This window comes from Ictidomys tridecemlineatus, chromosome 4 (assembly GCF_052094955.1).
Source record: "Ictidomys tridecemlineatus isolate mIctTri1 chromosome 4, mIctTri1.hap1, whole genome shotgun sequence".
Taxonomy (NCBI): Eukaryota; Metazoa; Chordata; class Mammalia; order Rodentia; family Sciuridae; genus Ictidomys; species Ictidomys tridecemlineatus.
Genome location: NC_135480.1, coordinates 175,051,537 through 175,072,088, shown reverse-complemented (window position 1 = coordinate 175,072,088; position 20,552 = coordinate 175,051,537). Strand labels below are relative to the sequence as shown.

General features: G+C 38.7%; 1 protein-coding gene and 1 long non-coding RNA gene across 9 annotated transcripts in view; one reads left to right on the top strand and one right to left on the bottom strand.

The window, feature by feature from the left end:
* The first annotated feature begins 444 nt into the window (after positions 1-444).
* The window catches only part of Gne (glucosamine (UDP-N-acetyl)-2-epimerase/N-acetylmannosamine kinase), a 77,273-nt gene continuing 57,165 nt past the window's right edge, over positions 445-20,552 (top strand). Inside the window, exons 1-2 of one of the 7 annotated variants that reach the window (XM_078047820.1) lie at positions 445-567; positions 18,755-18,960. In XM_078047820.1, the coding sequence (XP_077903946.1) occupies positions 517-567; positions 18,755-18,960 (257 nt within the window). In that variant the 5' untranslated portion in view covers positions 445-516. Of the gene's footprint in view, positions 568-14,183; positions 14,323-14,599; positions 14,709-18,754; positions 18,961-20,552 lie in introns of those variants that run through there. The other 6 variants (XM_078047821.1, XM_078047819.1, XM_078047818.1 and 3 more) reach the window with 6 other exon arrangements.
* Positions 6,500-14,178, bottom strand: LOC144377308 (uncharacterized). Of its 2 annotated transcripts, none has more exons than XR_013438176.1 (2): positions 13,630-14,178; positions 6,500-9,848 (listed from the first exon to the last, which is right to left on the bottom strand). It is a non-coding gene; the product is annotated as an uncharacterized LOC144377308 (long non-coding RNA). The 2 variants fall into 2 exon arrangements; XR_013438175.1 differs by having other exon boundaries at positions 13,854-14,178.

Genomic DNA, 20,552 nt, shown 5'->3' with positions numbered 1-20,552 from the left:
CCAGTTTAATTCATTTTACTTGTTTGCTCAAAGTCACACATAAACAAACATTTTGAATGAACTATCGTGTGAGAACAAAATGAAAAAGACTATTCAGATTTTGATTATAGGCCTTTTTATTTTATATTTGGAAATGCAGAAGAAAAATTTTCTCATGGAAAATAAAATTGTTGGATAGAATAGCTTGGTGGTAGGACATCTGCCTAGCATGTGTGAGGCCCTGGGTTCCACTCCCAGTGCCACCAAAAAAACCAAACAACACACACATACAACCACACAAAGGGAAGTAACACTCAGGTGCTACTGTCCTCCTGCTTTCAAGCCACTGTCCAGGAATACGGAAAGAATTTAGAATCACATTTTTTTTTCTTCCTTTTCAGAGAGGCGGGGCTTAAGATTTAGCCTGGAATTCAGATGCTCACTAGTGACAGTTCTGTGGCAGCTGAACCAAGAGAACAAACAGCTGCTCTGCTCGTGAACTCCAACCACACCAGGATACAAAACTTGTTCTACGGGATGCACACCAACATGGAACTTCACAGGGAGTCCTGCTATCTAGGACCTCATGTAAGTTATATAGCAATTCTGTAGAGCTTTATTATTGACACTGCTATCAGAAAAAAGGGGAAAATTATAAGAAGGAAGAGGGAAACTTTGGTTTTAAATCTGTCACATCCTTTTTTTTTAATGGCATTTTTTTTTAAAGTACTAACTCAGGTTAGTCATTCTATGGTTGCTATTTGTTTCTAGTTACTGTGCTAGAACTCAATGCCTCTTTGCATTTCCAGGTGGAAAGGAACTCTTTTCTCCAGGTTCTAGATACTTTCATCAGATATAATAGATTTTCTTTTACTTTTTAAATTCTGTTTCATAAATACCGTTTATTTCCAAAGAGTCCAATGTTCACTCAACTATTTTAATTTTTCCCTTTGCTTTTGAAAGATGACAAGTAGAGCTTCCTAGTTTCTCTGTTATTTCCCCAGTTATTTCACTGACCATATGGGAGGGAGACACATTTATACCGTTTATTAGTATCTAAGCCATGATGAAAGGAAATTACCATGTTTATTCTTATATAAATGTGTCATATAGTGTTCTATAAATACAGTTTATTTAACCTAAATTTTTATTGAGGCTCGTGGATATTCAGACATTTTAACAAATCATTACATCCCAATATCACATTTTTGTTTTAAGATAATTTATAGAATAGCTTATAAGAACTTTTCAATCAAATGATAACATTCCTAAATTATTTCCAATAGTTTACATTTAGCTGTATCATTAATGCAGTAACAGAACTAATTTCAATTTGCCTTCTTCAATGAGAATTTCTTACTTTTTTTTCCTTTTTAAATATTACTTAAATTTAAATTCAAAGTCAGATTTTCTGAGCGTCTACCTGGAAGGTCTAAGTTTTTTTCCTCATATGTTCAATGAAATCTACCAAATAATGGTTATCTCTCCCCACCTATTTTTCTTATGACTCACTTTTTTTGGGGGGGGTATCAGGGATTGAACATAGGAGCGCTTAACCACTGAGCCACATCCTCAGCCTTCTTTTTTTTTTTAAATACATATATTTTTAGTTGTAGCTGGAAAAATACCTTTATTTATTTATTTTTATGTGGTTCTGAGGATCTAACCCAGAGCCTGGCACATGCTAGGTGAGCACTCTACTGCTGAGCCACAACCCCAGCCATACATCCTCAGCCCTTTTTTTCCAAAACGTTTATTTTATTTATTTTTATGTGGTGCTGAGGATCGAACCCAGTGCCACATGTGAAGTGAGCGCTCTAGCACTGAGTCACATCCCCAGCCCCTCCTCAGACCTTTTTATATTTTATTTTGAAACAAGGTCTTGCTAAGTTGCTTAAGGCCTCGCTAAATTGCCAAGGCTGGCTTTTAAACTTGTGATCCTCCTGTCTCAGCCTCCTGATCCACTGGGATTATAGGTGCATGCCACTATACCCGGCTCACTTTTCTTATATTGCAGCTTAAAATGAACATTTCATTTACCTTGCCTAATATTTGGCAGTTTCTCTGAACACATCAGCTCTGAAATTCTCTGAGTGGTCTTCAAGTTATCTTCTAAGGTACTCTCCCATTTAATAATCCAGTTATATTTTTTAATATTCTTCAACAAAGCATTTCTCCTATCAGGCTGATCTCCTCATATGCTATTTTCATTCTCATTTTATTATGTTCAAATATACCATTTTCTCTCCCAGAAAATTCTCTTAAAAAATGCAAACTTGATAAGATTACATGGCATACTGAATTAAGAGGTATAGGACAGAGAGATGTCAAAGATGCCTCCCAGGTTACTGAGTAAATAATACAATTTTCTGAGAATAGAACTGGCAAGAAAGCCCAGGTTTGTGGAGAATAAAAAAAATTAATTTTGAACAGGTTGATCTGAATTGCCTATAGGACACATTCCAGGAAGTTTGTCCTATTAGCAGTTGGTTATTGGGTTTGGGCTAAGAAGATTGGGCTAGAGATTCAGATTTAGGAACAATTTAAGTGAATGAGGAAGTTTGGAGAAATATTAAAATGAGATGCAAGGAAAGCTAAATACAGAATCCTAGGAAAGAGTAACTTTTTAAAGGTGTTTGAGGAAGTGTAGTGGCCAGAGAGGCTGGGGTGGAAAGGAAATAAGGTGTCTCTAAAGTCCAGGAAGTATAATATTCAAGAAGGAGTCAGTAACCAACAATGTAAAGAAAGGCTCAGGAGTGATACTGGCCAAGTTATATTGATATTATATTGTTATATTGTGCGAATGTGAAAATATGTAACAAAGCCTTCATTATATACAGCTATAATGCACCAATAAAAGATGTAGAAAAAAAGAGAAAGGCTTAAGAGAAGAGAAGCTGGAGGGCAGAAAAGATAGATGCTTGGGCAGTTGGAAAATGTAAATTGGAAAAGAGGGAACACAGCCAGCAGAGCGTTACTGAGTGTTAAACATGAAGCACAATAGATTAGATTGAAGTTCCTGGGTTTCCACAGAACTTTACACCTTATTAAATTAAATTTAATAATGTCTGAGAGTCTAACTGTCTAAGACTTGAAAAACTGTTACATATAACAGCTATCCCTCAGAATCCAATGGGAGATTGGTCTAGGACTCCCAGGGATATAAAAATCTGTGGATTGCAAGTTCCTTTTATGAAACAGTACAGTATTTTCATATACCCTATACATATCCTCCCATATACTTTAAATCATCTCTAGGTTATCTGTAATACTTACTACAATGTAAAGGTTTTGTAAATAGTTGTTATACTGTATTAGTTAGAAAATAATGACAAGAGAAAGTCTCATTTCAGTACCGATACAGTTTTTTTTTCCTGACCATTTTGATCCATAGTTGTTTATTCTTATTTAAATAAAGAGGTCAGCCTGACTTTGGAATGTCCTGGAATATTATTCTTAATAGGCATCCCTTCAGCTGCTCCTTCCTCCCCTTTCCAATCCACCATCCACCATAATTTTAATTAGACAAATCTGAACATGTCACTTCCCTAATTAAAACTGCTCTCAATTTCAGTGAAGAAAAGCCTGGCCTCTGTATCTAACGTCAAGCAGGGCACTTGCTGACCTGGGCTCCCTACATGTCTCAGCCACATCTCTAATTTCTGCCTCCACACATCTACCTTACAATATCTCTAAATTTCTTCTTGTTCTTCAACTCAACAAGTTCTTTTAAACTTGATTCATTATAAAGACTGAGCAACATTATTATGCTACTAAGATTATAAGCACAGATGGTGGAGGATGGTTGATGGGGGAGCTTGTATATAGGTAATGTGGGCTAGCCATAGGGGAAAGAATAGAGACGACAATGAATCTTTGGTAAATGTCATCCTGCTTTGACTCAATGTTTATGGACCTTTTTATTTTTAATTAGAGCATTATAGTTATACATAGTAGTTGGTTCATTTTGACAAAATCATACATGCATGGAATTTGATTTCAATCCCCATACCCCCACCCACCGCTCTGTTTTCCCTTCCTTCCTCCCTCCCCATTCTTCTTCCTCCACTTATCTTCCTTTGGATTGTTTGTTTGATATGCATATCATGTGATTTTGTTAAATTCATTTCATATTTTCTCCCCTTTCCCATCCTTCCTCCCTATCAATTTTCTAATTTGTTGATCTTCCCTATATATTTATGATATCTGACCCCCTCCACTGCCTTCTTTTCCTAATTTTGCTCTAATTTCCACATATGAGAGAAAACATTTGACCCTTGACTGCTTCTTACATAAGGTATCAGAGAAACAAACATACCTAACAGGGCTAACTTCAAGCAATTTATGATCTGATTAAAGAAACAGGTCATATATAGTGAGATGACTAATGTTACTGGTTTCCTTATAGCATACCAAATCATAACTTTATAGTCACAAACATCCAGAGACACCAGACAATTAATAGTAAGTATGAAATTGATAGTCAAGCCAAGTGCTACAGGAATTCAGAGGAGAAAGGATTATTGGGGAATTAAAGTGTTCAGATTAGGCTTCTGAAAAGAGAAAGGATTTGAAGCCAGAATAAGGGTAAATAGCAGCAACAAAGAATAGCCTTCTAATGGGGGTGATGGCAGAGGAATGAAACAAAACAAAGAAGAAATTGCTGAGGACACAGGATGGGTAGGGAAATAATGTTGGTAAAATCAGCAAAAGGTCAGGGATTTTAAATGCTAAACTTGATCTCCTAGGCATACTTCATCTAGCCAGGAATGGGGAGCCACTGATTATTTCCTTGCTTAAAAGCAGTTTTCTTTAAAGCAGTCTCTTAAGGAGGTTAATAAAATAGTAGTGTTCAGAACAGGTTAGAATAGCAAGGGAATTTGGCAGGAATTAGTCTAGGTCTTTGACACTGGTTTAATTTTTTTTTTGTATTGGGATTGAACCCAAAGGTGCTTACACTGAGCCACATCCCCAGCCCCTTTTACTTTTTATTTTGAGATAGGGCTTCACTAAGTTGCTTAGGGCCTTGCTAAATTGCTGAGGCTGGTCTCAAACCTGTGATCCTCCTGCCTCAGCCACCTAAATCACTGGGATTACAGGTGTGCATCACTGTGCCTTGTTCCTATTTTTTGAAAAATTGTGAGATATTATTAATAGAGGATGTGTTTGCAATAAAAAAAACCCTACACTAAGTCTCATGGATCATGGAGAGGCAGCTTTTAAGTAAGCAGCCCATGAACTCTGGTAATGTTTCTTTCTTACCTCAGTGGTGGTTTTCACTTCATGAAAATTCAAAATTCAACATCTGCTTAGATATTCATTGACATCTCAATAAAAAATTTGTTTTAAAAAGGTTTGTGGCAAACTGATCTTATTTTCATTTTTTAGCAATTTTTTTTTTGAGTGGTGCTGGGAAAGAACCCAGGGCCTCATGCATGCTAGGCAAGCACTTATCTCTGAGCTAAATCTATACAGTGATTATAAGATAAAGCTTGATTTTAGGTAATTTTCATATAAAATCATGAAAAAAATAGGCATTCTCAAAATTAAAGGATATAAAAAGACAAAGATCTGAACTAAGATGGTAGAAAGGGAAAGAAACAGCACAAAGAGCACATGCAGGAAACATTTTGATAACTTTGAAAGATTAGATGTTAGAAATCAGACAGAGTTAAGAAAGATGACTGATGATTCTGATGACTCAGATGATTCTGAGTTTGGATGAAAGTGACAAGTTAGTACCATTGAAAGAAACAGAGAAGTCAAGGAAAAAAACCCAACAGAACTACATTTTGCATATATGTATTGAGCATGTGGTGATATATGTAGCAGGAAATTGAAAGGATGGACCAAGACCTGGGAGGAAAGGTCGGGCTGTTTGTTTCCAAGGAATTATCTACATGGAAGTAAAAATGGAAAGCTTAAAGAGTGAATCAAATTCTGAAAGATGGAATACATAGAGGACAAAGGGCAGAAGCATAATCCTAAGAGAGTTGTAAGAAAGCAAAACAAATGAGTTGAGCCTGGCACTACCTGAGTGTGCCACCACACCTGGCCAATGAGCAGCTATTTCAGATCATAACTGTGTTGACACACTTTTTATATTAGAGTCAAAGTTAAAGGCAAACTAGTTTTTTAACACATTTCCAGTCCTTCTGGAATAGTTGTTCTAATTATACTGTGAACTTCCATTAGTCAAGGATGACTGAGTACTCTCTGGCTTACATCATTTATCTAGCAACCAGATAATAAAATAATTTATCATCATAGTCCATAAAGAGAAATACATTTTAAAATTCCAATATAAGGAATATTTCACAAAATAAACACAAAATCACACTTATGTGTACCTCTCTTCTACAATTGGGGAAGCTAGCATGGAGATGGCTTACTATCATAGGTATTGTAAAAATCTGATTGGCTGGCATAATAAACTGTTTAGTAACTGGGGTTACAAATAGTGATTAAATGGTCCTGAAACCTGAATTTTAAAAAGGCCTCTCTTTCAGTTATGGGTATCTTTTCCTTTTTTTTTTTTTTTTTTTTTTGTACTGGGAATTTAACCCAGGGACACTTAACCACTGAGCTACATCCCAACTCTTTTTAATATTTAGAGACAGGGTCTCACTGAGTTGCTTAGGGCCTTGCTAAATTGCTGAGTCTGGCTTTGAACTCATGATCCTCCTGCCTCAGCCTCACAAATTGCTGGTATTACAGGTGTGTGTCAACATGCCCTTCCCAGTTATGAGTATCTTAATCGGCACATTTGTAAGCATGCTTTTTGCTTGGCATGATGGTGCACACCTATAATTCCAATGACTTGGAAGGCTGAATTCAAGGCCAGCCTCAGCAACTTAGAGAGTCCTTGTCTCAATATAAAAAATAAGGGGCTGGGGTTGTGGCCCAGCGGAGAATACCTCGCACGTACAAGACCCCGGGTTCTATCCTCAGCACCACATAACAATAAATAAGTGAAATAAAGGTACTGTGCCAACTACAAATTAAAAAAATATATAGATATATATAATAAAAAACGCTATGGATATAGCTCAGTGGTAGAGCACCCTGGGTTTAATACCCAATACCAAACAAGAAGAAGAAGAAGGAAAAAAAAACAACCCTTACCTTTAAATCTCATGGTTTTGTAAACCTGAATTTGACTCATACAGTTTAGGATTTTACTGAATTATTTTCTTCCGATGTAATCTTTTTTTAAAAATATATTTTTAGTTATTGATGGACCTTTATTTCATTTATTTATTTATACATGGTACTGAGAATTGAACCTAGTGTCTTACACATGTTAGGCTGAGCCACAACCCCTGCCCTGCCAATATAATCTTAATCCTTAATCCTTAAATGCTTTTCTTAGGGAAAAAGAATTGCTTTCCTTATGTAGTATAGACTCATTATAGCTTCAGAAAACTCCTCAGTGCAATAGGAGAAATTCTTTGTTCTGGGAGGCTATCAACAACATGGCTAATGCAGTGATATCTGATTTGTAAGTGTGTTTTACCTCTAATACACTAGACACTCTGGCAATTAAAAGGGTTGTGGCTAATGTATAGAACAGGGGGAGGAGAATAGTTAAAGTAAAGATATTTATTAACATAAATACTTGGCTTAACAAATACCTAGCTTAACATTGCTTAGTTTTTTTCCACCTCTTGGTTGATTTCTTCATGCTCAGGGTAAGGATGGCAAATACACAGCACCGTCCCTACCATCCCTGCCTCCCTTGCATTCCCCTAAAAAAACAACATGACAGACATCAAAGAACTCTTTCCCATTAAACTTTTACTCTGTCTCAGAATACCTCTTTTTTGTTTTATTTTTTTTATTCTCTTTTTCTGGAGATTGAATCCAGGGCCCTACCACTGAGTTACATCCCCAGCCCTTTTCATTTTTATTTTGAGAACTCTCACTAAGTGTCCCAAGCTGGCCTTGAACTTGCACTTCTTCTACCTCAGCCTCCCAAATCGATGGGATTACAGGTGTGTGTCATCACACCCAGCTGAGTTCATTTTTGACACAGTTCTCCAGGCAGCTATTAACAATGAATTGGAGTTGGGGATCAAAATAATGGTTGGAGATTCTCCCTGGCTTACCATTTGTGTCAGTATCTTCTGACTGCAAGGCAAGGAATATGGCATCTTAAGAAAAAGAGAATTTATTTTAAGGATACAGATGGATTGAAATCAGAAAGCAGTTCAGGATCCAAGACAAGTTAGGTAATGGATTCTCTCCTCACAACCCACCTGCTCCACCTCTTATAGCATATCTGTGTCTGTTTTTAATGTGCCCCTTTTCCTCTCACATCCAACTGGCCAAACTTGTGTTCCCTCCATCCAGATTCTTTAGAGAGCTAGTTTGACTTACTCAGGTAATTACCAATGTGTCTGCTAGCTAACGACCTACTTGGTGCCAGTGCTTTTCATGGATCATGGAGAGGCAGCTTTTGAGTAGGAGCCCATGGACTCTGGTAGTGTTTCTTTCTTTAGCTCAGTGGTGGTTTTCACTTCATGAAAATTCAAAACTCAACATCTGCTTAGATATTCATTGACATCTAAATAAAAAATTGTTTTAAAAAGGTTTGTCCCAAACTGATCTTATTTTCATTTTTTAGCAATTTTTTTTTGAGTGGTGCTCATTTTGTTGAGTGGTGCTCATTTTTTTGAGTGGTGCTCATTTTTTTGAGTGGCCTCATGCATGCTGGGCAAACACTTATCTCTGAGCTAAACCCACCGCTTATATTTTCCTTTTTGAAAGTGTTATTAAATCAGTAGAATGGGAGAATTCCATCAACACTTACATTTTGATTTTAAAGAAGGTATCTTTAAAAAAATCTCTCAAGAGCCAGATGCTGTGGCACACACCTGTAATATCAGTGACTCTGAAGGCTGAGGCAGGAGGATCACAAATTCAAGGCTAGCTTCAGCAATTTAGCAAAACCTTATTTCAAAATTAAAAAAATAAAAATAAAAAGGACTAGGGATATAGTTCAGTGGTAGGACAATCCTAGATTTAACTCCTAATTCAAAACAAAACAAAACTCTTCAATATCGATGTGAGCAATTCGTAGTGATATAAACTGAATAGTGGAAGAGCTATGTGAATTTATTTTGTGTGTGTGTATGGTACAGAGGATCTGGGGAATGAACCCAGGGCCTTGTGCATGTAAGGCTAGTGCTCTACCACTGAGCTACATCCCAGGTTCTTGAATTATAACTCATGGAACAATTTACCCAAAAAGAGGTGATTAAGATTGACCAGAGGGGCTGGGTTTGTGGCTCAGTGGTATAGCATTTGCCTAATATATGCAGGGCACTAGGTTCAATCCTCAGCATCACATAAAAATGAATAAATAAAGTTTAAAAAAAAAACATTGACCTGAGGATAGTCAGAACATACACTACTTATGTAGATAGGAAATACATGGTGGATGTCAAGCGAGTGGGATCAAGTCCTGGGCTGAGGTCATACAGCTGTATGACCTCAGGCACCTTTGCCTTCTGTGCTTCAGGTGCCCTTATCTATAAAATGGGGGTGATGGAAAGTAGATCTTAGGATTGTTGAATACTAAGTGAATATAGATAAAGTGTTTAGAAGAGTAGGTTACAAATACATAGTTGGACTTTACAAAGTGGCAGATTAATTTATAATAATTAAATCACTAAATAAAAGAGCAAAACAAGTCCTTGTTAGAAGAAAAGTTCCCAAAGTGGCGAGATGAGTACCTGACAAGAATGCTGTAGAGAGCTGGACACGGTGGTGCATGCAGCTTGGGAGGCTGAGGCAGGAGGATCAAGAGTTCAAAGCCAATGTCAGCAATTCAGCAAGGCCTTAAGCAACTCTGTGAGACCCTGTCTCTGAATAAAATACAACAACAAAAAAGCCGGGGATGTGGGTCAGTTGTTAAGTATACCTGGGTTCAATCCCCGGGTAGAAAGAAGGAGAGAGAGAGAGCGAGAGCGAGAGAGAGCGAGAGAGAGGGAGAAAGCGAGCAAGCAAGCAAGCTGTAGAGGTGCTGGGGATACAGCTCAGTAGTAGTGTGCCTGCTTAGCATGTTCAAGGTTCTGAGTTCAATTCCCCTCACCACCACCACCACACATATACACACATGCACACACACACACACACAAAAAAAAAAAACTGTAGAAAGATCTCCTTTGATAAGAAGGGTGATTAGATAGTCTCATAAGAACTAAGATTCTTTGTTAGTCTAATTATATTCCGAGTGATTTAAGTTATATTTCAGCTTATGGAATAACCTATAGAAAAATTTGATTTTTATTATACCACAAGGCCATAAGAACTTTTTTTTTAAACTGGGATTGAACTCAGGAGCACTTTACCACTGAGCCACATCCATAACCCTTTTAATTTGTCTAATTTTGAGACAGGGTCTTGCTAAATTGCTTGGGGCCTTGCTAAATTGTTCAGATTGGCCTTGAACTTGTAATCCTCCGCCCTTGGTCTCCTGGTATTCATAAGTACTTTAATGGTGGTATTCATAAGTACTTTTTGCAGATTGTAGAACCCTCAGACTAAAGTTAAATGACATCAAACCAAATGAACAAAACAAGCTGGGAAGAATTTTGATATGTTAACTCACTTTTGAATAGCAAAGTAAAAGAGATCCAGAAATGTAACATTATTTACCATAGGAAAAGTGACCTCAAAAAGGTGGGAAAAAATGCCTCTTTGCTACAACTCATCTCAAGAGGCTCTTTGCTACAACTCATCTCAAGAGAATACAAAAGGCCAAGTACAGTAGCACACACCTGTAATCCCGGTGATTTAGAAGGCTGAGGTAGGAGGATTGAAAGTTCAAGGCTAGGTTCAGCAACTTAGGGAGGTCCTGTCTCAAAAATAAAAATTAAAAAGGGCTGGGGATGCGGGTCAGTGGTTAAGGGTCCATGGGTTCAATTCCTGGTGTGTGTGTGTGTGTGTGTGTGTGTGTGTGTGTGTGTGTGTATGAGGGGGGGGGAGAGAACATAAGAACATGTCTGTAATTATAGTGACTGGGGAGATTGAGGCAGCAGGATCCAAAGTTGGAGGCCAGCCTCAGCCTCAGCAATTTAATAAGGACGTGTCTCAAGATAAAAAAACCAAAGAGGGCTGGGGACTGTAGGTCAGTTGTAAATCACCCCTGGGCTCAATCTCCAACACACATAGACAAAAAACACAGAAGAAAATTCCAAAATGGGCATTTCACTTAAAGTTAGATGATTCCATCAACACAGAGCTATCTGACTCTATATGGATATATAAAATTCTAATATTGGTCAGACACAAAACTTACAAGTGGCTGAATTTGTTGTTAAAAGTACATTTCCTAGACACAATCTTAAGTGTTAATACTGCAATGTAACATACATACAAAAAGAACACATATGTTAAGTGTACAATTTGAATTTTTACAAACTAAACAAACTCATGCCACCAGCACTTAACTTTTTTTTTGGCGGGGGGGACTGGGGATTGAACTCAGGGTCACTTGACCACTGAGCCATATCCCCAGCCCTATTTTGTATTTTATTTAGAGACAGAGTCTCACTGAGTTGCTTAGAGCCTCCACGTTGCTGAGGCTGGCTTTGAACTCGTGATCCTCCCATCTCAGCCTCCTGAACCGCTAGGTTTACAGGCTTGAGCCACCATGCCTGGATAGCACTTAAATTAAAAAAAATTAAGCATTGTTTTTTTTTTAAAAGAGAGAGTGAGAGACAGAGGGGGACAGAGAGAGAGAGAGAGAGAGAGAGAGAGAGAGAGAGAGAGAGAATTTTAACATTTATTTATTTTTTTCTTAGTTCTTGGCGGACACAACATCTTTGTTGGTATGTGGTGCTGCTGAGGATCGAACCCGGGCCGCACGCATGCTAGGCGAGCGCGCTACCGCTTGAGCCACATCCCCAGCCCCTAAGCATTGTTTTTAAAGCTAACTCTTCTTAACTTTCAAAAAGAAAAAAGTAATGTGCTCTGGATATTTGGTAAAATGGTAAGAAACTTTAAAAGCAAATGTCCCTCTTGAATGTCTTCCTTGACTTTTAGTACCACTTGTGGTAGGCAAAATAGTGCTCCCCAAAAGGTCTACATCCTACTCCCTGAACCTTATGTGTTACCTTACATAACAAGAGAGACTTTGCAGATGTTTTTAAGGATTTTGAGGTGGGAAGATTATCCTGGACTACTGGGTGGACCCAATATAATCAAGTGAAAGAGTGGGACAAGAGAGGGCAGAAGATGTGAAAAGAAAAGTAGAGGTCAGAAAACCTATGAGCCAAGGAATGTGGGCAGCCTCTAAGAGCTGGAAAAGGCAAGGGAATAGATTCTTTCCTGCAGCCTCCAAAAGGCAGGTGATTATACTGACACCTTGATTTTAATCCCTGAAATTCTTTCGTTGGAACTCCTAGTCTCCAGAATAAGGCAATTATTTTGTGTTGTTTTAAGATGCTAAGTTTATGGTAATATGTTATAGCTGCAATAGGAAACTAATACACCATTTGGAATATCTGGTGAGTCTATGTCCAGATTCATTTACCTTACTGCCTATTTAGTACCTTCATACAGTTATCTCATAGACATCTCAATTGTATCTCGTCCCAAATTAAAATTTTATTTTTTCCTTCCCCAAATTTACTTTTCCTTGGTCTTTCTCATCTTAATAATGGTACAATCACTTAGTTCAATGACAGAAACCTGGAAGCCATTCTTTCTTTTTTTTTATAAGAAAAATTTTAAAGAAGGTGGATTCCTTTTATAATTTATTTTTATAAATTCCTTGGCTCATGGTGTTGAGGACTGAACCCAAGGCTTCATGCATACTGAGCAAACACTCTACCAGGAGCCACATCCCCAGCCCTGGAAGTCATTCTTGATACCTTGCCCCCATCATCCCCATATATCTAATCCATGATTAAGTTTTATCAATATTATTTCCAAAATAAATCATATATTCATCTACTTCAGTTATCTCACTGCCACCAATTCTTGACTCTCATCCAGTCCATTCTCCACCCAGGAGTCCACAATATTTAAAAAGAAATATTTAAAAGAGAAATCTGATGGCACTTCCTTGCATTAAAACCCCTAATGTCTTCTGTACTGTTGGACTGATGTGACCTTTTAGTGGCTTCAAGCTAGCTGCAGGGAACTAATGGTTCATAGTATGCTGCAAATTAGACCTTCATCATTAATTGAAATACAGCATGAACTGCAAAAGTATGATGGAGGGGCTGGGGCTATAGCTGAGTGGCAAAGTGCTTGCCTAGCACGTGTGAGGCACTGGGTTTGATGCTCAGCACCACATTAAAAAAATAAAGATATTGTGTCCATATACAACTAAAAATTTTTTTTTAAAAAGTATGATGGAGTTTAAAATTCGCTTTGTACTAAGCAATCTCAGTGAGTGGTTAAATAGTTTCAGTTGTGGTAAATTCTTTAATGGTTGTAAAAAAGTTTTAATATTTTCTGTCAATTGGAGTTTCTATAGTGACTCAGAAATTTGAGTCAATTTAAAATATTAAATTCTTCATCAGGAGCCGGGTTAGCCTTTTCTCGCTATGTGTCTTTCAGGACAAAATAGTGGCTCGGTGTGGGCCAGGTGAATAGGAGACGTCCCCAGGGCCTTGGAACTAGCTAGTTAGTTACCTGCAGTGAAGGCCAACGCTGAACAGACTGTGATAATCAGTTAGAATCATCACCTTGTCACGATTGACACTCCATCAGAGCCTTACAGCACAAATGGCAAGGAGTGACGAGGTTTAACTCCAGGGACAGCTCTGGGACAGACGAGTATTGCACAGACGAGTATTGCTTTGGTGCTGGTCTATGAAATGATTGAGTAAAGGGAAGAAAAAAAAAAAAAAACCCACCTTGGGTGCAAGGCTCTAACAACTACCCCGTGGGAGGACTCGGGTTTCAGAGCGTGTGTCACCGGTGTGTGTCACCGGTGGAGAGAACGCCTCGAGGCGGGAACAGATTGGCAGGCCAGCTCGGCCGCCTGCCAAGCGCTGCCACGACGACGGAAAGTACTAGCTCCCGGGCAAGAGGCCTCCTGAAAGCGGCTGGGAAGGGGCTCGGGGCGGAAAGCAGCCAATCACGGGAGCCCTCGCAGGCGACGGCAGGCGCGTTCGCCGACTCGGCGATCAGGCAGTGGGAGCGTGTGAGAAGCCAGGTCCAGAGTCGAGCGACGAATCATCGACCGGCACGCCCGGGTAGTGGAAGCCCCGGGGGCGGGCTAGCGCCGGCCTGCTTTCCAGCTCCAGGTTGGGCTCTTGCCGGAGAAGGGCGGCGGCGGCGCGGCGCGGCGCGGCGCCGGAGGGAACCTCTGACCCGCATCTGGTGAGAGCCGCGCCTCAGCCACTCGGGAGAGCATCCTGCTAGACCCCGGGACCTTGTCTTCCCGGCCTATTCCCCGAGGCCCCATCTACCCGGCCGACCGCAGGCAGCTTTCTACCGCGGGCTCGCATCTCGATCCGGGTCTTGCCTTGAGCCCCGCTGCCCTACACAACAGGGTCCCCCTTTGGCCCTCTTCAGGGCCCCTGCATGTGGCTGCTGGAACTGGCTCAGTGTGGGCCAGGTGAATAGGGGCTGGAGGTGCAGAGAAAAGCCCTAGCTTGTCTCCATCCCCACGGGCAGTGCTGTCCAGCAAGGAAAGAGAGTGAACTTCCGTTACAAAGGCGAGCAAGAAAGGGTGGAGAGGTGCTTGACAGACAAGGTGTCCTGGGGTATGTTAAGGCTCTTCTGAAAATGGTCTTGAAGGATCCGCCCAGCCCTGAGTCTGTCTTGAGTCGGGTCTTCCCTGGAAGTTTGGTGGCATTTATTACCCCCACCCCACCCCAACCCTGAGCACACTTGTAAAATTGTTAGAACACAAGGAAGTATGTTTTGCTCCTCTGATAGGAGGGATGGGGTACAGCTTAGCAGTACGGATTACTGGTCAGTAAAGGTGTAGGAACTCAGGAAGGAGAAGCCAACCCAAATTATAGCTTGGGGATAGAGTTTTGAGTTTCAGACCACTTTCTGTAGCCCTTCTTATTGCTAAGAGTTTCATCCCCTCTGCCTGGAAGAAGGGTCACTTATTATGTTTTCTTCTAGGAAGATTTGCACTCACTCACGGATAATTTTGGAATGAACAGACCCAAGGCATACTCGGGGTGTGGGTCAGTGTCCAGAGGGCTGGTGGATCATCCAGATCTGGGTTTGATTTTGGATGATGTCAGCTATGCTGTTAGTGATTGGGGGCAAGTAAATCATTTTCTCTGTAACTCAGTGCTCCTGTTTGTAAGATGAAGTAATAAGAGGGCTGTGAGAATGAATTTAGCTAGTGATTATAGAGCTGTTAGCAAAGTGCTCAGCACTTTATTTACTTTGTTGTTTACTGTTACTGTTGTTTCCTTTGTTCACAAAGAACTCTTTCCACATTTGAGTGGGACGTTTTTAATTTTGTTGGAAAGAGTTAAACATCTTTTGACAATATGTATAATTGACAGTCTTGAATTGAAAGTGGTTTTTAAGAATGGAGTTTCTCAGAGATTGCCATTGAATTCAAGAGGAAGGCATACTATCTATTTATCCATTCCTTCCTAAAGGGCTGGGATGTAACAGCTCAGTGGTAGAGTACCCCTGGGTTCAGTCTCCAGTACTACAAAAAAAAAAAAAAATTATACTTTTTAATGATGAAATATTTCAAATAGCCTGAAAAAGATATCAATATGATACCTTACCAATCCCCAAGATTAAACACACATTAGCAAGTTACCATATTTCTTATCTTTGCTTATTACATGATTTTTAAAAAATAAATGAGGCTGAGGCAGGAGGATCACAAGTTTGGGGTCGGCCTGGCAACTTAACTAGACTCTGTCTCAAAAATTTAAAAAGGGAATGGAGTGTAGTTCAGTGGTAGAATACTTGCCTAGCATATATGAGGCACTGGGTTCAATTCCCAGTACTGCCCCCTACCCCCCAAAAAGTTTATATACTGTATAGACAAAATTTACATGAAATAGTAAAGCCCTTTTACCCCCATTTTATTTTTCTTTTCCTCCCTCTTGAGAAAGGAGGATCACAAGTTTGAGGCTAGCCTTAGCAACTTGGGGATGCTTTGTCTCAAAAAAAAAAAATTAAGAAAGGGCTGGGGATATGGCTTAAGCACTCCTGGGTTCTGTTCCTGGTACCAAAAAAAAAAAAAAAAAAAAAAAAACCTTGTTCAATATTTCACATTTTATTTACATGACTGGTTTACTCAGTTCAGGTAGAATAACTGTTAGGTAACTTGGTAAATACTTTGCACTGCCAGGTGGAAAGTTTACTGTTCTTGTAAAGTAAGTAGAAATTGACCAACTATGAATGATTTACTTTGCCTTACCTGGCAAATTTAATATCACCAAAAGTTTATTCAGCTCAAATTGATTAGTGGAAGAAAGACTATGTACAAGAACACTCAAGACAGCCATTGTGGAAGAATATTTTTGTATTTTTAATGATTAAATAGTGCTTAGGTCTTCTGAATACTCTTGGCAGAATGCTCATTATCTTACAAGTGTTATCTTTTGGGTGAAATTAGTTTTTACTGGGGATTGTTAATTCAGAAAGGGCCTAATGATGGGGCAATTTGCATCCCTAAAAGATGAAGTACCAATAATAGAGGGCTGCTGATAGGATTTCCAGTGAATTTCAGAGGGCAGCACCCCTTGTGTTGACACCCTTAGTCAAGTTCCCTGGATTGGTTACAAATTCTAAATATTGATGTACTTCCTGAAACCTAAGCATTGAGGTTGGAGTCCATAAGGTATAATTTTACATCATGCAGAGCAGTTTAAAAGGTTCCATAAAATTTCTTACTTCCTGCCTTACTTTTGAATGGAGGGTGTGATGGTTTAAGGAGGATAGGTAGGAAGACAAGTTGAACAATAGTATATTTGTGTATGGTAGGGCTAATGTGCTCATAGGGAGGTAAGCAACTAATAGCTGGGTGAGGAAGACCTGAGGCTTATGGGAAACCTTTAGAGAAGAGGTGACACTCAGCCTGAGTTCTTTCTTTTCTTTTTTTTGGTACTGGGATTGAACCCAGGGGCACTTAACCACTGAGCCACATCCCCAGCCCTTTTTTAATTTTATTTAGAGACAGGGTCTTTCAGAGTTGCTTAGGGCCTCATTAAGTTGTTGAGACTGGCTTTGAACTCTTGATCCTCATCCTCAGCCTTCCTAGCCACTGAGATTATAGGGTGTGCTAAATCCCAGTAAAAACTAATTCTACCACATCTGGCCTGAGTTTTTCTTTTTGTTTTCCAGTATTGGGGATTGAACCCAGAGTTATTTTATCACTGAGCCTTCGTAAGAAAGAAAGAAAAAAAATATGTATGTATGTGTGTGTGTGTGTGTGTGTGTGTGTGTGTGTGTGTGTATACATTTTTTTTTCTTCTGAGACAAGGTCTTGCTGAGTTCATAAGATTGGCCTTGAACTTGAAATCCTCCTGCTGCAACCTCCAAAGTCACTAGGATTATAGATGTGCACCACTGTGCCTGGTTCAGGCTAAGTTTTGAAAGATAAGTAGGAGTCCAAACAAGAGGGAAAGCAAGTTTTAGGTAGAGGTATTTGTACCTAAAAAGGCACAGAGATCCATTAGCTGAACTGTAGGCAGTTTGGTGTGGCTGCTTCTTTGGCACAGAGTAAGGGATAATTGTGTGTAGTGGAGAAATGGTCTAAAAAGATGGATTAGATTTGGATCAGCAATTTGGATTTTGTCCCATAGCAATCTACCCTGGTTAGCCTACTATCTGATTTACAAACTAAAGGCCCAAGGTGAGGAATTGAACTATGGGAAGTCCTGGTGGGGAAGAAGAGAAGATTTGGAAGATATTTAGGAGGTGAATTGACAGAGCTTAGGAGGTAATGGAACAGAAAGTGAGGATATGAGGAACAGAGAGCATAGGGACATAAGACATTTGATAAATCATGTGCACGCTGAGAGAACAATTAAGAAGGAACAGGCTTAGGAAAGAAATGAATTCAGATTGGGACATTGACTTACATTTGTTTTGTTTTATTGTGGAACTGAGGATTGAACCCAGGATCTCACATGTGCTAGGCAGGTTTTCTACCATTGAGCTACTATCTCCAGCCTGGGATATTGATTTTAATATGCCTATGGGATGTATAGCTGGAGACACCTGGTAGCCATGTGAGATTGGCAGTTTTGTAGGTACTGGTGTGTAGGGATTAATGATGTGTTAAAGATAAGGTTTTTATATTACTTATCTTTCTCTTCCCCAGCACTAATCACAGTCCTTATATTTAAGATAGTGTATAGTATGAGGCTGGGTAGATTATGTACCTTGGAAGATGTGATCTTGAATCTTGAGTAATTTCCCCTCTTAAGACTTGTGTTTCCCTTTCTATAAAGTGAGGAAGTTAAACTATCAACAGTTCTCTCCCAAAGTTTTCCAACAGTGTGGCATATTGGGTGCAGTTGTGAGTTATGGCAAGTAATTCTTAACTAATAAAAATTAAAGAGCTGACACCTCCTTTTAAATGAAAATTGAGTTATGTCACTCTTAATTGCATTCCAGAGTGTTTTCTTGACTATGAGAGAAAGGGTTTGAGTTAGAGTTAGTCTGCTGAAATTTCTTCAGTGTCACACAGCAGTGGGGATGGAAAAAATAGATTAAGAATCACTACATTAAGTGGTAGGATGTAATACTGAAAAGATCTATTTTTATATCCATGAATTATTCTGATAACAAACAATTTTTATTTTTGAAACCTCAGGAACTCTATTTTAAGAAACTCTCCAAACAAAAAAAACAAGTCATGGAGAAGAATGGGAATAACCGAAAGCTTCGGGTTTGTGTTGCTACTTGCAACCGTGCTGATTATTCTAAACTTGCCCCGATCATGTTTGGCATTAAAACAGAGCCTGAGTTCTTTGAACTTGATGTGGTGGTACTTGGCTCTCACCTGATAGATGACTATGGGTAAGCTCAAAGTGTTTTCTTATTCTTCATTGCAAGGGTATATGCCAGAGAGTTTGGATATTTTGTAGCCATATGGATCTAGCTTCAAATCTCAGTTCTATCACTTAGTTTTTATGTAGTCTTTGAGAAGTTGCTTAGTATCTTTGAAACTCAGTTTCTTCAATTGTGAAACAGAGTGAAAACCTATGTTGTAATTTATTGTAACAGAGAATGATTTAAATCATCCATCACAATGATGTTGCTTATTAGATACTTGATAAATAATCACTATAAATAATATTACTATTTATTATTATATTCAGGAGAAATGCCACTTGTAAATGTATATTATGTGACTATAATAATATGATTCCATATAATCTATTTTGTAAGGTCTTTTTTTGGGGGGAAAGGGGTGCTTTTTGGATCGAACCCAGGGTCTAATGAATGCTGGGCGCACACACTACCATTGAGCTACATCCCCAACCTGTGTTTTGAGTTCTAATGGCAGTTCTTTAAAACTGGTTTATAGAAAATACATTCACCAAGTGAATGTATTTTCCTTTCCCTTTCCTTTCTTCAACAGCAAATGAAGTAATATATACAGAACAACATTTTTAAAAAATCTAATTGATTTGAGGTAAAGTAGAATGTTATAATATTATGACCATTGATATTTATTTTAGTGGCATTAGGTTTGTAGTGAACACATGGGATATATTTGCAAAATGAAGATTGAGTAGTCTTTGAGGGAGTAGAATATATAAACCAGAAATAAACATTTATTTAACTATATGTAATAAAGTGGCATTTAGTGCACCCTTGTGGCATGAAAATGTTCATGCAGTCTTCAAAGATGGTCAACAATGCATTATTATATATTAAAGTAGATTGTGTGTTAAAGTAAAAGTGTCCTTTTCTGAGACTCTTTAAAAATAAGACAACACTAGCAAAATAAATAAATAGGAAACCTGCCTTCAAAAACTAATTTAGCAGTTTGTTCTAAGAAAATATTTAAAGAGTAGAGAAGAAACTTATGGTTAGCTCAGGGTTCCATAAATTTTTTAAAAATATGAAATGAATTCTGTCTACCTAAGAAAATCTACTTGGGTGAATAGGACAAGATAGAAGAGAAATTTTAGAGCTAGAAATCAAAGTTTGAGTGGGTTCTTTTGCTTCTATAGTGAAAGTTTTTGTGGTGCTGGGGATTGAACCCAGGGCCTTATGCATGCAAGGCAAGCATTTTACCAACCGAGCTATAGCTCCAGCCCTATAGTGAAGTTTTGACAGGAAGACTAATGGAAGAGAGGCTCATAAGAAAACTATAATTGGGTTTCTTTTTTTATTATTTTTTATTCTTGGTACTAAGTATTGAATCCAGAGGCACTTAACCACTAAGCCACATCCCCAGCCCCTTTTTAGTATTTTATTTAGAGACAGGGTCTCGCTAAATTGCTGAGGCTGGGTTTGAACTGGTGGTCCTCTTGCTTCAGCCTCCTGAGCTGCTGGGATGTAGTAGGTTTTTTATCTCCTACCATATAAATTAAGGTGGAAAGGTAGTATTTGTCTGGTAAGACTATTAAAAAGGAAATTTTACTAGTACTTAATAAAAA